The sequence below is a fragment of the Sus scrofa genome, chromosome 17, assembly GCF_000003025.6.
Source record: "Sus scrofa isolate TJ Tabasco breed Duroc chromosome 17, Sscrofa11.1, whole genome shotgun sequence".
NCBI lineage: Eukaryota > Metazoa > Chordata > Mammalia > Artiodactyla > Suidae > Sus > Sus scrofa.
Window position 1 is genome coordinate 41,688,917 of NC_010459.5, and position 13,089 is coordinate 41,702,005.

At 54.6% G+C, this 13,089-nt stretch overlaps 1 protein-coding gene across 1 annotated transcript; it reads left to right on the forward strand.

Moving 5' to 3' along the window:
• Positions 563-5,644, forward strand: SLC32A1 (solute carrier family 32 member 1). Its single transcript, XM_003134437.5, has 2 exons — positions 563-1,473; positions 3,726-5,644. The coding sequence occupies exons 1-2, from the start codon at positions 1,081-1,083 to the stop codon at positions 4,911-4,913; spliced, it is 1,581 nt and encodes a 526-aa protein (XP_003134485.1). The 5' UTR covers positions 563-1,080; the 3' UTR covers positions 4,914-5,644.

Consider the following 13,089-nt stretch of genomic DNA (forward strand, 5'->3'; position numbering starts at 1 on the left):
GCCTCCTTCCAGACCCCGACATGAAAAGAAAGCGAACAGCTAACCTTTTGCCTTCATTCTGCACACGTTTGGAGAACGATTGGCGGCGAGCGACCCGCAGAATCACGTCCATCTCGGTGTCCCTGGACGAGCGGTGACACCCGCAGTGACCGAGGCCAGAGCTGAGCCTTCCAAAGAGCGGAGAGCGGATCTCCATGCCAGACACTTCTGCCTTCAAGGGGGTGGGGTGGGGAGGGCGGCTTGCAACCAGGTTGAAGTGCCAATGATGGGTGCCAGGGAGACAGATCAACTCTCAGACGGCCCACGCCGCTGGAGACAGGTAACTGTCCTGCTGCCTTTCTGGACGCCTGGACCAGTCCTTGGCCAGAGGATCTGGGGGCCGAAAGTCTCCCGGACTCTGAAGGGGGTAGTCACGGACGGGGGACCAAGAGAATCTGCATTCTCAGGCCCCCTCCCTCCCTGCGGCGGCGAGGTGGGAAGGGCCACGAACGAAGTTTAGCACCACCCCCAGAAATGCAGCACTCCGGCCCCCACTCCGCCCTCCGCACCCCTCCTTCGCGCGCTCTCTCCTGCTCCCTGGGCGCCCTTCTCTTGTCCCCATCTCAGTTCTCCGGAATCCCCTGGCGCCTTCCTTCTTTTCTCCTTGCCCCCTCCTCACACCTCCTGCTCCCCGGACTTTCTCCCTTCCCCGCGTCCCCCCCTCACCCCAATCCCAGCCTGATTCCGAGGGGCGGGAGCGCACTGAGCTGCGCACGGGTGGGGGCGCCGCGCCAGCCTCGCGTAGCAGCTCTGACGCCGCCGCCGCCGCCCTCCGCAGCCCAGCCCGCGCCCCGCGGCAGCTCCGCAGTGCACTCGCCGCCGCTGCTCCGCCAGCCCCGCTGCCCGCCTGCCAGCCCGCCGGGTCGCCTCTGAGCGAGCCTCAGACGCCAGCAGAGCGGGTCATGAGCCAGAGCGCCCCAGGGCGCCGCGGGGAAAGCAAGCGAAGATAGCGGCCTCGCGCCCCCTTGGCCCTCGCCGCCTTGCCGAGCGACCCCCGCGTCCCCAGCCCCTTCTGTCCTTTCCTCGGGCCCCACCGCCGCCATGGCCACCCTGCTCCGCAGCAAGCTGTCCAATGTGGCTACGTCCGTGTCCAACAAGTCCCAGGCCAAGGTGAGCGGCATGTTCGCCAGGATGGGTTTTCAGGCGGCCACCGACGAGGAGGCGGTGGGCTTCGCGCACTGCGACGACCTCGACTTTGAGCATCGTCAGGGCCTGCAGATGGACATCCTGAAAACCGAGGGCGAGCCCTGCGGGGACGAGGGCACCGAACCGCCCGTCGAGGGAGACATCCATTACCAGCGCGGCGGCGGCGCACCCCTGCCGCCCTCGGGCTCCAAGGACCAGGCCCTGGGAGCTGGTGGAGAGTTCGGGGGCCACGACAAGCCCAAGATCACGGCGTGGGAGGCAGGCTGGAACGTGACCAACGCTATCCAGGTAAGCGCGGGATTCCCAGCGCTGCCGCCCCCTCCCCCTAGTTCTGCGCACTGCTCTACCCAGCAGAGACCCTGGTGATCTTAGCTTCGAGAATCCCTTCTGCACTCGGAAACTCGCCTTGCCCCATCTTTCCCAGCCCTGAGCGGGGATCTACACCCCTAGGCGGTGTCACCTGCCCTGACCCAGCCCCCCTCCCGCGGCCCAGCTGCAGGACACCTAGGCAGAGGTTTGGTCGTTACTCTTGCCCTGAGACCCTGCAAAAGCTAGGGAAGCAGGAGGAGGGAGACTGGGGAGGGACGAGGGAGAAAGAAAAATCAGGATTGGAGGGAACAGTATTGCCTGGGACTCCGGAATGGATTCACAGCTGTATTTTCGGCAGAAAGGGGAGAAGGAAATCGCTGAGCTGGGAGTCTCCTCCCCCGATACACACGACACACACGCATAGACAGCGCGCATGTACACAGCAGACACACGTGCCCACAGCCCCCCTCCCCCACGAACAAACGCTGGTCACCGAAGCACACGACAGGCACCTATATATAGACCACAGGAGTGTCCTCAAACACCCCTACACGGAAACACATACCTGTGCATAACCAAGGACACACGCATAAACCCGTTTTAACATAACACACACACACACATACACACACATATGCACAGGCTCTTGCTTACAGGATCCAGCCGCTCTTAGGTGCAGCCCTGTTGGTCTCAAACAGGTATACACACACACATATGCACACACACACACGCACAATATGGTCCCCGGTACCTCAGCGCTACCTGCCCACAGATTCACCCCTCTCGCTCGAAATCCCGGCTACACCGCAAAGGAGACCAGCCCCTCTGCGTGTGAGCCTGGCGAAGCCGACTCCAGATGCTCGGAACCGTTTCTGGCCTCCAGGCCCGCCACCCTGTCTCCCTTACTCTCAACCCCGACTCCCCACCAGGCGGCGCCGGACTCCGCCGGGAGCGGGTTTGGAGTCTGCACAACGACCCCGGGAGCTGACGGGGGCCGGCAGGCCTCAGCTCACGGGGCTGCGGAGGCTTCAGCATCAGGCGTCCGCGAGCCCTGCGGCTTGCACCCAACCCCTCTATCACCGACGCCCTCGGAGCGCACGGTCGTTGGGGCCCAGAACGAGGGTTTCCCGAGACGTGGAGGCCACCACAGGGTTGTTCGGGGACCCGAGTTCCGCGGGCCTCCGCGGGGCCCTGCGCAATAAGTGGTCCGACCCGAGGCGCCTCCCGCTCTAAGGCCGGGAGGGACAGTCACGCGGACAAGGGACCCGGGGAGGGCGCCTGCCTCGGCTGCCGCCTGAGCCTTCACCTGGGGCATCTTTGAAGGGCCCGTTCTATAGGCCTGGAGAGAGGCCAGGGTGGGAGCCTGGAGGCCTGCAAACCTCGGGTACCCTGGATTTCGTTAGCTTTGCAATCCCGTCTGAATTCTAAACCCTCTTTCCACAATGCCTGCCCGATCTCATAGCTTCTGGTTACAGATTCCCGCTAGATTTCGCCTTTGCCAAAGCGCTCGTGCTTTCCCCATAGGCTCCTACTCCCGTTTGTCTCTACCACTCAGCCTCCTTCCCTAGGGGTCGGTCTCTCCTACCCAATTCCGGCCTGGCCCGAAGAGTCCCAAACCCTCCCTCCCCACACTCAACCCCTCTTCCTCCCCACCCTAACTCCTTGCCCTCCCACTGCCGCTTTTAACGCTTCCCTCTCCAGTCCGGCCCTTAGGCGCCTGCGTTTCCCTCTTTACCTTCCTCGCATCCCATTCCAGCCCCACCTTGGACTCCGTGTCCCCCTTTTCCTAGCGGCTCAGGCCCCGCTCTCTACTTTCCTCCTCGCCCTTTTCGGACCACGCCCTCTCCAGCCCCTTCTCACCTCCTTCCGCGTCCCCACTTCCGATTCTATCCCCAGGACCCACCCCCCCAAATATCTCCAAGTACCCTTTCCTTCTTTGTGGGTTGACCCTTTACTCAGCCCCCTCTCCACCGCTCAGCCGCTAAGCACAACATTCCTTCCCAGTTCTCTCCTTAAACGCCTCCCTCTCCATCTCTGACTTAACGCCCAGGCTTCCCATTAGGCTGCTCTGCACTCCCCCTCCAGCCTACCCTTAACGCGCCTTCCTGGGGGCCCCGTTCTCACTCTCCTTAGCGCCCCCTTCCGGCTACACCCTTAAGTCCCTCCCGCAGACCCTCTCTTCTGAGGCCACATCCACTGAGCGCCGGGCTCTGGTTGACTCTGCCCCGCAGGGCATGTTCGTGCTGGGCCTGCCCTACGCCATCCTGCACGGCGGCTACCTGGGATTGTTCCTCATCATCTTCGCCGCCGTGGTGTGCTGCTACACCGGCAAGATCCTCATCGCCTGCTTGTACGAGGAGAACGAGGACGGCGAGGTGGTGCGTGTGCGGGACTCGTACGTGGCGATCGCCAACGCGTGCTGCGCTCCCCGCTTCCCCACGCTGGGCGGCCGAGTGGTGAACGTGGCGCAGATCATCGAGCTGGTGATGACTTGCATCTTGTACGTGGTGGTGAGCGGCAACCTCATGTACAACAGCTTCCCAGGGCTGCCCGTGTCGCAGAAGTCCTGGTCCATCATCGCCACGGCGGTGCTACTGCCCTGCGCCTTCCTTAAGAACCTCAAGGCCGTGTCCAAGTTCAGCCTGCTGTGCACTTTGGCCCACTTCGTCATTAACATTCTGGTCATTGCCTACTGCCTTTCGCGGGCGCGCGACTGGGCCTGGGAGAAGGTCAAGTTCTATATCGACGTCAAGAAGTTTCCCATCTCCATTGGCATCATCGTGTTCAGCTACACGTCGCAGATCTTCCTGCCTTCGCTGGAGGGCAACATGCAGCAGCCCAGCGAGTTCCACTGCATGATGAACTGGACGCACATCGCCGCCTGCGTGCTCAAAGGCCTCTTCGCGCTCGTCGCCTACCTCACCTGGGCCGATGAGACCAAGGAGGTCATCACGGATAACCTGCCCGGCTCCATCCGCGCCGTGGTCAACATCTTCTTGGTGGCCAAGGCGTTGTTGTCCTACCCGTTGCCCTTCTTCGCTGCTGTCGAGGTGCTGGAGAAGTCGCTCTTCCAGGAAGGCAGCCGCGCCTTCTTCCCTGCCTGCTACGGGGGCGACGGGCGCCTCAAATCGTGGGGGCTGACTCTGCGCTGCGCGCTGGTCGTCTTCACGCTGCTCATGGCCATCTATGTGCCGCACTTTGCGCTGCTCATGGGCCTCACCGGCAGCCTCACCGGCGCCGGCCTCTGTTTCCTGCTGCCCAGCCTCTTCCACCTGCGCCTGCTCTGGCGCAAGCTGCTGTGGCACCAAGTCTTCTTCGATGTCGCCATCTTCGTCATCGGCGGCATCTGCAGCGTGTCCGGCTTCGTGCATTCGCTGGAGGGCCTCATTGAGGCCTACCGAACCAACGCGGAGGACTAGTGCTCGAGGGCGAGCCCCGGCCGCACTCCAGTGCTCTGCCCCCTCCCCACCCACCCACCCCACCTGCCCTGTGCGCCCTGCCGCTGCGCTTGGGAAGCCAAGCTTTAAACATCTCCGGTTCCTAGTTTCTGATTTGGGGGGTTGGGGTGGGAGGGGATAGGGATCCACAATCCATCGCGTCCGCGTTTCTGTTGACCTTTCTTTTCCACAACACCCTGGTTTCGGGGGATGCGGGGGCACATCTGTGGGGCGGAATTATCTGTCCTTCCAGGAGGGGCCCCGACACTTTGGTCCCTGTCACCGAGAGGGGTGGGAAGGAAGGGAGAGAGGGCGCAGCTTGCAGGCGCAGGAACTTGACCTTGGGGGACATTTCATAGCCATCAGTGCTCGGAATCTGCACCGTCCAGCCATTTCCAGCAAGAGCGCTTCCCATTCCCGAGACATTTCAACCCTGCAGCGGGAAAGGCTGGCTGGGAAATCCGTTTCGGGTGGGCGACTTCCTTCCACGAAGCGGGGAGGCAAGAAGCCTCCGCGGGGCCGGCTTACCTGCCGGTTTTCAGGAATCCAAACTCATCTTGTGCAATTTATGAGGTTGTGGACCTGTTCTACTGTGCGTGTGGTGTGCTCGTGGTGAATAAGATGAAATGTATATCAGAAAAAAAAATCTATCTCTAACTTAGAGTGCGGTGCATAATTATATCCGCAAATAAAGAAGAAACAAAGGCACTGGCGGCCCTGTCTCAGTTCTGCCTTTTTCAGCGGGAATCCCGGCGCTGGGTGGTAGGGGAACCGACTCTGGCCTGCCCAGTGGAGCAATTAAGGGTAGAGAAACAGCTGTAGAGTCTGCAAGAGCTCCAGGGAGCACGAAGGGCTATCAGCACCGAGGGGAGACTCTCCAGTGCTTGAGGGATTCAGGGGAAGGAGCACGTGGTGCGTCCACGGTTTCTGGGCCCCCAGCCACCAGGACGAGTCTTCCCCCCACTCCCAAATCTCTCCTGGGGGTTGGATCCATCTGAGACTTTGGTGAAGGCTCTCAACCTTCAATCATAAAAGAAAGTAGGAAAAAGAAGTTTTTATATATGTACAAAAGCCTTACAGGGTAGTTCAAAAAATATTTATGGACATCCCGCCAGAGCTGGGAAAGATCTGGCCACCAGGAGAAACAAATCCGGCCCTGCCCTCCTGGAGTTTACAGGCAGACAACAGACAGAGACTCAGAAATCCACACTATGACTGCTGGCTGTGATGAGAGCTATAAAGGTAGTCAGCAGAATGTTGTATTATTTCCCAGGGTCCATGCCAACCTGGCCTCCCGGGCATCTCTTGCCCTGAGGAACCCTCCTCAAGTCCAAGCTGGGGTTCACACAGCCACAGTGAAGAGATCTGGCTGTTTAGCATCACCAGGCAGAGCCCTTTGGGTCCCAGCTGCCCCTTTTCTTGAGCAGTTTTGAAAATGTTCACTTAAATTAAATGACTCAGAGGATCTCATCCTTTTTTGGTGCAGATGCTACTCCAGGGGCAGCCCTTGTGCTGCTTCCGGGAACATCAGTCCTGGGGAAGGTTGTCAAGGGTCATGGTCAGACCTTCCAGATGGGGTTTAGGAGCTCTTTGCTGGAAGAGAAACCACACTGGAGGTCCTGGGTCTCTCCCACCAAGGCAGAGGCCTCATTTGAAATGGTTTCTCTGGCTGTGATGGGCACTCAGGAAAGAATGGGGAGAATGCCTAAGCACGGTGGCCATTTCTCCCCACCCGCTGCGACACGTGGCTGAGCTGCGTGCTTGTGTGAGAGAGAAACGCCTACAGGAAGGGATGGGGGGTGGTATCTGCGTCTTGTGAGACTCTTGATGAATGTGTTGCATGCATGTGTGTGCAGTGCATCCCTGAGCGCGTGCCTGCGACAGAGGTGACCTTGCACGGCCCTGGTTAAGCAGCCACCCAACGCGAGGGGGTCTCAAGGGGGATAAAATCCGGTCCCCTCGGCCGCTGGCGACTCTTACGATTTAAACGGGGTGGGGGGAGGGGGGATGGCCGCTGTCATCCATCTGATGCCCCTCTGTCTCTACTGTCTCGGGTTCAGAACCAGAGCTGCCAGAGGCTTCTCAGTTTCCAGTGCCCCTATGCCCTCTGATGTCTCCCAGGCTTGAAGAGATGGCTATTCCTCTCCCATTGCCCTGCCTTCGTCGCCCCTCGGAGGGTCCACACACTCTCGGGTCCACCCTGAGCATGAGTTCGGTTTGTAGCCTTCAGAAAAAGTCCGGACTTATGCAGTGGAAGGGAAAGTGGGAGCATCACACTGCACCAGCTCCGTCCTTCCCATCTTTAAACGGACAAATGAGACACCAGGCAGGCCCCGGCCAGCGGCTGCCACCTCTGCGGACTTGCCGGGATCCGCTCCACTGTACCCTAGCTCCAGACTTTGTGCTCAGCTTGCAGGATCCGGGGTTCTCTCCTCCTTCACCACCCCTCCACGCGGGTCCAGAAGGGCAGAGGCGGGAGAACGGAGCTCCTAAGAGCCCCCAAGGGAAAGCCTGCCCCCTAGTGGGCAAGACGCCCAACCCTAAACGCAGAAGATGGGATCGATCTCTGTATTTCCCCCACCCGCCAAGACCAAAGTGTGTGGGTAGAAGTTGAAAAGAACTCCGAAGCTCTCCTTGGGTCCCCAGTGAGCTTACAGTCTGAGTTCGACAGGGGGCGGATACGCCTGGCAAGTTTTTTGGGAGATTGGGGGGGGGGGTCGAAGTGAGGAGGGAGGAAATCGACCTCAGGAATTCCTCCCCCGCCCCCTTCCTCTCCCCCCGGTCCAGCCAGGGTTCCATCAATTCCCATCTGTTCTTACCACGAATCCTGGCTCCACTTGCTTCAGACCCTGATCCAGCCCAGAGCCTTGGGAACCACCAAGAGTATTGTCCCCCGGAGGAAGCAGACGCTCGTTAGGGATCCCGCTCTGTCTCGCCCCCCAGCGGTGAGACAGCAAGGTGCCGGCACTCGAAGGTCTTTCCATCTTTAGAATTGTAAATGCTTCTTGTCACCCAGACACCCCGCGCTCTCTCCTCCCCGCCCGGTTGATAATGACAGCTTATCGGTGCTTTACTTTCAGGACCTCCACATTTCAAAAGTGGCCATTTGATGTTTTTTCCCAAAAAACATAGAAGGCTGCTGTAGATTTGTTAAATGACCCATCCTACTTCGGGGAATGATCTGTTCCCCACTTAGGGGCCTTGGAGGGAAGGAGGGAGTCAACCAGGCTCCATGGGCACCAGTCAGAAAGCTGAGCAGATCCAGGCCTTTCTCTTGGTGGGAAGCAGGGATCGCAAACGCTGGGACAGAGAAGGGCTTCAGTCAAGGAGAGGCAGACTGCCTGGACAGCTGTGTCCTCACTGCACGGGAGGGTCTGGTGGGGAAGCCAGGCCTGGACCTCCAGGGAATAAGGGGGTGGAGCTGCTTTGATCCCAGGGAGTCAGTCTCAGGGTCCCCCCCCCTTTATTTTTTCTTCTTCAAAATTACAAAAAAAAAAAAAAAAAATTCAAACATACAAACAAGATGAAAGATTTCCAATATATAGCTTGAACAATTAACATTTTATGGTGCTGGATTCTCTACCCCATATCTATCCATCAATCCCTTCAAGAATTTACCTTGTGGAGTTCTTGTTGTAGCTCAGGGGGTTAAGACATTGTCTCTGAGAGGATGTGGGTTGTATCCTGGCCTCGACCAGTGGGTTAAGGATCCAGTGTTGCCGCAAGCTGCAGCAGAGGTCTCAGATGTGGTGCAGATCCATTGTTGCTGTGGCTGTGGGATAGACCTTAGCTGCATCTCTGATCAATCCCAGGCCCAAGAACTTCCACAGGTTGCAAGTGCGGCAAAATAAATAAATAAATAAATAAATAAATAAATAAATAAATAAATAAATAAGAAAAGAAAAAGAGGAAGAAGAAGAAAAATAGAAGAGTTGCAGACCTCAATATATTTCCTTCCCCAAAACATAGACATACAGTGTCAGGTAAGCACAGGGCCAGTAGCGGCATGAGGCTCAGCCATGTGGAGTTTGAAGCAAAACGAAATCTCAACAAGACAATCTTTTCTTTAAATTGTATTATCTTGGATTTCCCATCATGGCCCAGAAGAAATGAATCTGACTAGTATCCAGGAGGACGAGTGTTCAATCCCTGGCCTTGCCCAGTGGGTTAAGGATCCAGCCTTGCTGTGAGCTGTGATGTAGGTCACAGATGTGGCTCAGATCTTGAGTTTCTGTGCCTGTGGTGTAGGTTGCCAGCTAGAGCTCTGTTTTGACCCCTAGCCTGGGAACCTCCATATGCCACAAGAGTGGCCCTAAAAAGACCAAAAAAAAAAAAAAAAAAAAAGCATTATCTTGTTCATTGTGTTATTATGAACATCATAATTCACTTTCAAATTTTGATTTTTCAGGGAGTTCCCATCATGGTGCAGTGGTTAACGAATCCGGCTAGGAACCATGAGGTTGTAGGTTCGATCCCTGCCCTTGCTCAGTGGGTTAACGATCCGGCGTTGCCCTGAACTGTGGTGTAGGTCACAGATGCGGCTCGGATCCCACGTTACTGTGGCTCTGGCGTAGGCTGGCAGCTGTAGCCCCTATAAGACCCCTAGCCTGGAAACCTCCATATGCCGCAGGAGCTGCCCAAGAAATGGCAAAAAGGCCAAAAAAAAAAAAACAAAAAAAACAACCAAATTTTGATTTTTCAAAATATTGCATAAAGTATGATCTCGACTATTGAATTTCTAGACATTCTCCTAAATGAAGTGAAGCCCTCCCTGGGTGTGAGGTAGCACTTGGGAACTGAGTTCTATTCCCTAGATTGAGTCTTTTCAAGAGTCAGGCTACTGTGATAGCTGATGCTATGGTGGTACCACCTCTGCCAGTTATGGGGTCCAGTAGGAGCCAGGTAAAGAGAGTCCTCTGGCCAGGGATAGCCAGCAATAGCCAGCAAGATGATCCAGCAGTGCTGAGGGCACAGCCATATGGGCTTCCAGCAGCTCCCAGCAACTGTCTGGGAGTGGAATGAGAATAGGGTAAAGAGATTGAGGATGCTGCTGAGGGGATGGTACAGACTCAGCCTGGGGAGGAAGTACAGTCCAAAGAGAAAACACAACTAAAGGAATTGTTACCCACAGGAGTTCCTGTGGTGGCCCAGTGGGTTAAGAACCCAGCTAGTATCAATGAGCATGTGGGTTTGATCCCTGGCCTCACCCAGGATCTGGCATTGCTGCAAGCTGTGCTATAGATCACAAATTCGGCTTGGATCCTGCATTGCTGTGGCTGTGGTGTAGGCCAGCAGCTGAAGCTCTGATTTGACCCCTAGGCTGGGAACTTCCATATGCCATGGGCGTGGCCATTAAAAGAAAAAAAAAAAAAACTAACAAAAATTAAAGAATTTTTACCCAGTATCTGGCACAAACAAATTCTGGGAGGCACACAGGATTCATCAAACATCTGTTGATCACCTACTATAGGCCACTGGACTGAGGACTGTGTCCCAGGCCCCAGCAATGCAGCAGTAAACAAGAGAGACATGGACCTCTGTGGTAGGGCTCAATGCCCCATTCTATATCCTCAGGCGCATCTGAGTTCACTTGAAGCTGTGGACACATCTCAGAAACCCGACAGAGAACCATGACAAAGTGCCTCCCTCCATGCTTGTCTTCTCCTCTGCCCGAGGGTTTTCTAGACCTTGGATGCACAACTTGGTGGGGAGTTAAAAGCCCCCAAATACTCAATCACTTGACAATCAATGAATGTCTTCTGTCCTGCAGTGGGATTATTGGTGGTCTCCTCCACAAGGCAGCTCCTAGTAGGATTGAACCTCATGTGTCCACAAGCCCATCAGAGCGCCTTTTATTTGGCTTGTCCCTGCTTCCCTGTCTCCCTTCCCCTACCTCCTCCCTTGTCCTTCCTGGAATCACCTTCCAGAGGATTAACTGCACCTGAGTCCTTATCTCAGCATCTGCTTTCTGAGAAAGCTAAACTAAGACAGCTCCTCTCTTCGCAGTGCTTCGAATCTAGTATAATGACTCCTAAATGTCTGTCCTTAGACGGGGCCAGACAGTGTGCATCAGAATTAAATGGGGGAGATATTCAGAGATGTCTGTTCCCCATCCTCACCCTGAGATTCAGATTTTTTTTTTTTTTTTTTAGATTCCTGATGTGCCACTAGTTTGGGATTCATAATATAGAGAAAGGTCAGTGGATTGATGGATGAATAAATAGATGGGTGAATCAGTGGGTATGTGCCTTGAAGGTCAATGGTTGGATAGATGAGCCAATGAATAATAGATAGATAAGTGAATGAAGGATGAGTAGATAAATTGGTCAAGGGATGAAGAGATGAAGAGGTGGATGAGTGGATGGACCAATGGGTGAAAGGAAGAAAAGAGGAAACATAAAATGGGTCCATGGCAACAATCTTTAAGTACAGTAAACTCCACAAGACCAGGGATATTCTCTGATTGGCTCCCTACTGTGTCTCCACTATCTGATATACTGAATGTACTTAATACATTTTGTACAATAAATAATGTATTTTCAAAAGTCAACACACAAATAATTTTTTTTCACTTTTTTTTCTTCTGCTTTTTAGGGCTGCACCCACAGCATTTGGAGGTTCTCAGGCTAGGGGTTAAGTCAGAACTGTACCTGCCAGCTTGCACCACAGTCTCTTCAACACCAGATCCAAGCTGTGTCTGCAACCTACACACAGCTCATGGCAGCACCAGATGCTTAACCCATTAAGCAGGGCCAGGGATTGAACCTGTGTCCTCATGGATACTAGTTGGATTCGTTACCACTGAGCCACAATGGGAACTCCCTCACTTTTTCAATGTTTATTGAGCAGCTGCCTAATTTAGGCCATGTGCTAGACACCTCAGACACACAATGCATGTGTATGGGTGCACAATACTTTGCATAGGAAGGTCTGTCATGTGTGAAACACCAGGGACCATGTCTTCCTCAGAGAATAATTAGCAAATTCTTGAGCTACTCCTGTGCCATTTTAAAACTCAGATGGTTTTGGAGTTAACAGAAAAGTGTAACGTTATGTGATCAGGCCAGTCAAGATGGCTGTTCTTTTGCTCTCTGTACATCCCCTGCTTGACCAATCCCCTCTTCATCTGTACATAGGACTTAATCAGCAACTACCTACATGTTTGCCCTCTGCCCCAGCCGCTGGTTTCCCTGGTAGCTGATGAGCCAACCCGATGTCAATTCCCCCCAAAATGGTCGTCTCCTTCTCTCTCCCTGAGTAGTGAACTTTGCTGCCATGTCCTGCCCACCGTCTGTTGTACATGGTGGGAAATCACTCCAGCACCTTTTGCTTCAGACTTGTAAGACCCCCTATGGAGTAAACCATTGATGTCTCTGTTGCTGTCTCTGGGTTCTTTCTTTAGCCTCAATGCTGGGCAATCACAAAGCTTGCGGGCCTGTGTGGTGCAGCCCAACAGAGGTCAACCTAGAGAATGGATGAAAAGAGAAACCCTGGGCCAAGGGCCTTGGGAACAGCAATATTTTAAAGTCAGGCAAAGAGGGAGAAGGAGATTAGAAGTCAAATCTGATAAAGAATAGCCCGAGGAGTTACTGTCCTAGCTCAGTGGAAATGAATCTGACTAGCATCCATGAGGATGCAGGTTCGATCCCTGGCCTTGCTCAGTGGGTCGGTGATCCCATTGAGAGTATTTTGAGGCCTCATCTCTTGTTAAGGATGTTTACTTAGAACCACTTTTTACAATTAACTTGCTTTTATCTCTCAAAGTTAAGTGTTTCAGAGCTGGGAGGATAGAGCCAAGGCAGCTCCTCTAACTCTTACTATCCCCTTGCCTGGAGGCAAGGGGGAAGTGGAGGAGAGAGGTGCCGGATCCTTTTAGAGCAAAAACTGGGTGGGAAGACGGCTGCATCACCTCCACTCCCATACCCATTGGCCAGAACTTAGTCACATGATCACACCAAGCTAGATGACCATGCAGAGGAATTATACCACTAATGAGAAAAAATATATATGTTAGTTAAGTAACAACGAGCAGTCCTTTTCTCAGTGTTTGAAGTCTTTGACAGCGCACAGTCTGTGGGAGTTAATAAATCTATTTAAAAATTTATATTGTGTTATAAAATAGAACACGTGCAGAAAAGTGCACAAATCATAAGTGGAT

Coding starts and splice junctions, on each gene's coding strand:
- SLC32A1 (XM_003134437.5), top strand. CDS start 1,081: ATGGCCACCCTGCTCCGCAGCAAGCTGTCCAATGTGGCTACGTCCGTG. Junction 1,474..3,725: donor ACGTGACCAACGCTATCCAG/GTAAGCGCGGGA, acceptor TCTGCCCCGCAG/GGCATGTTCGTGCTGGGCCT.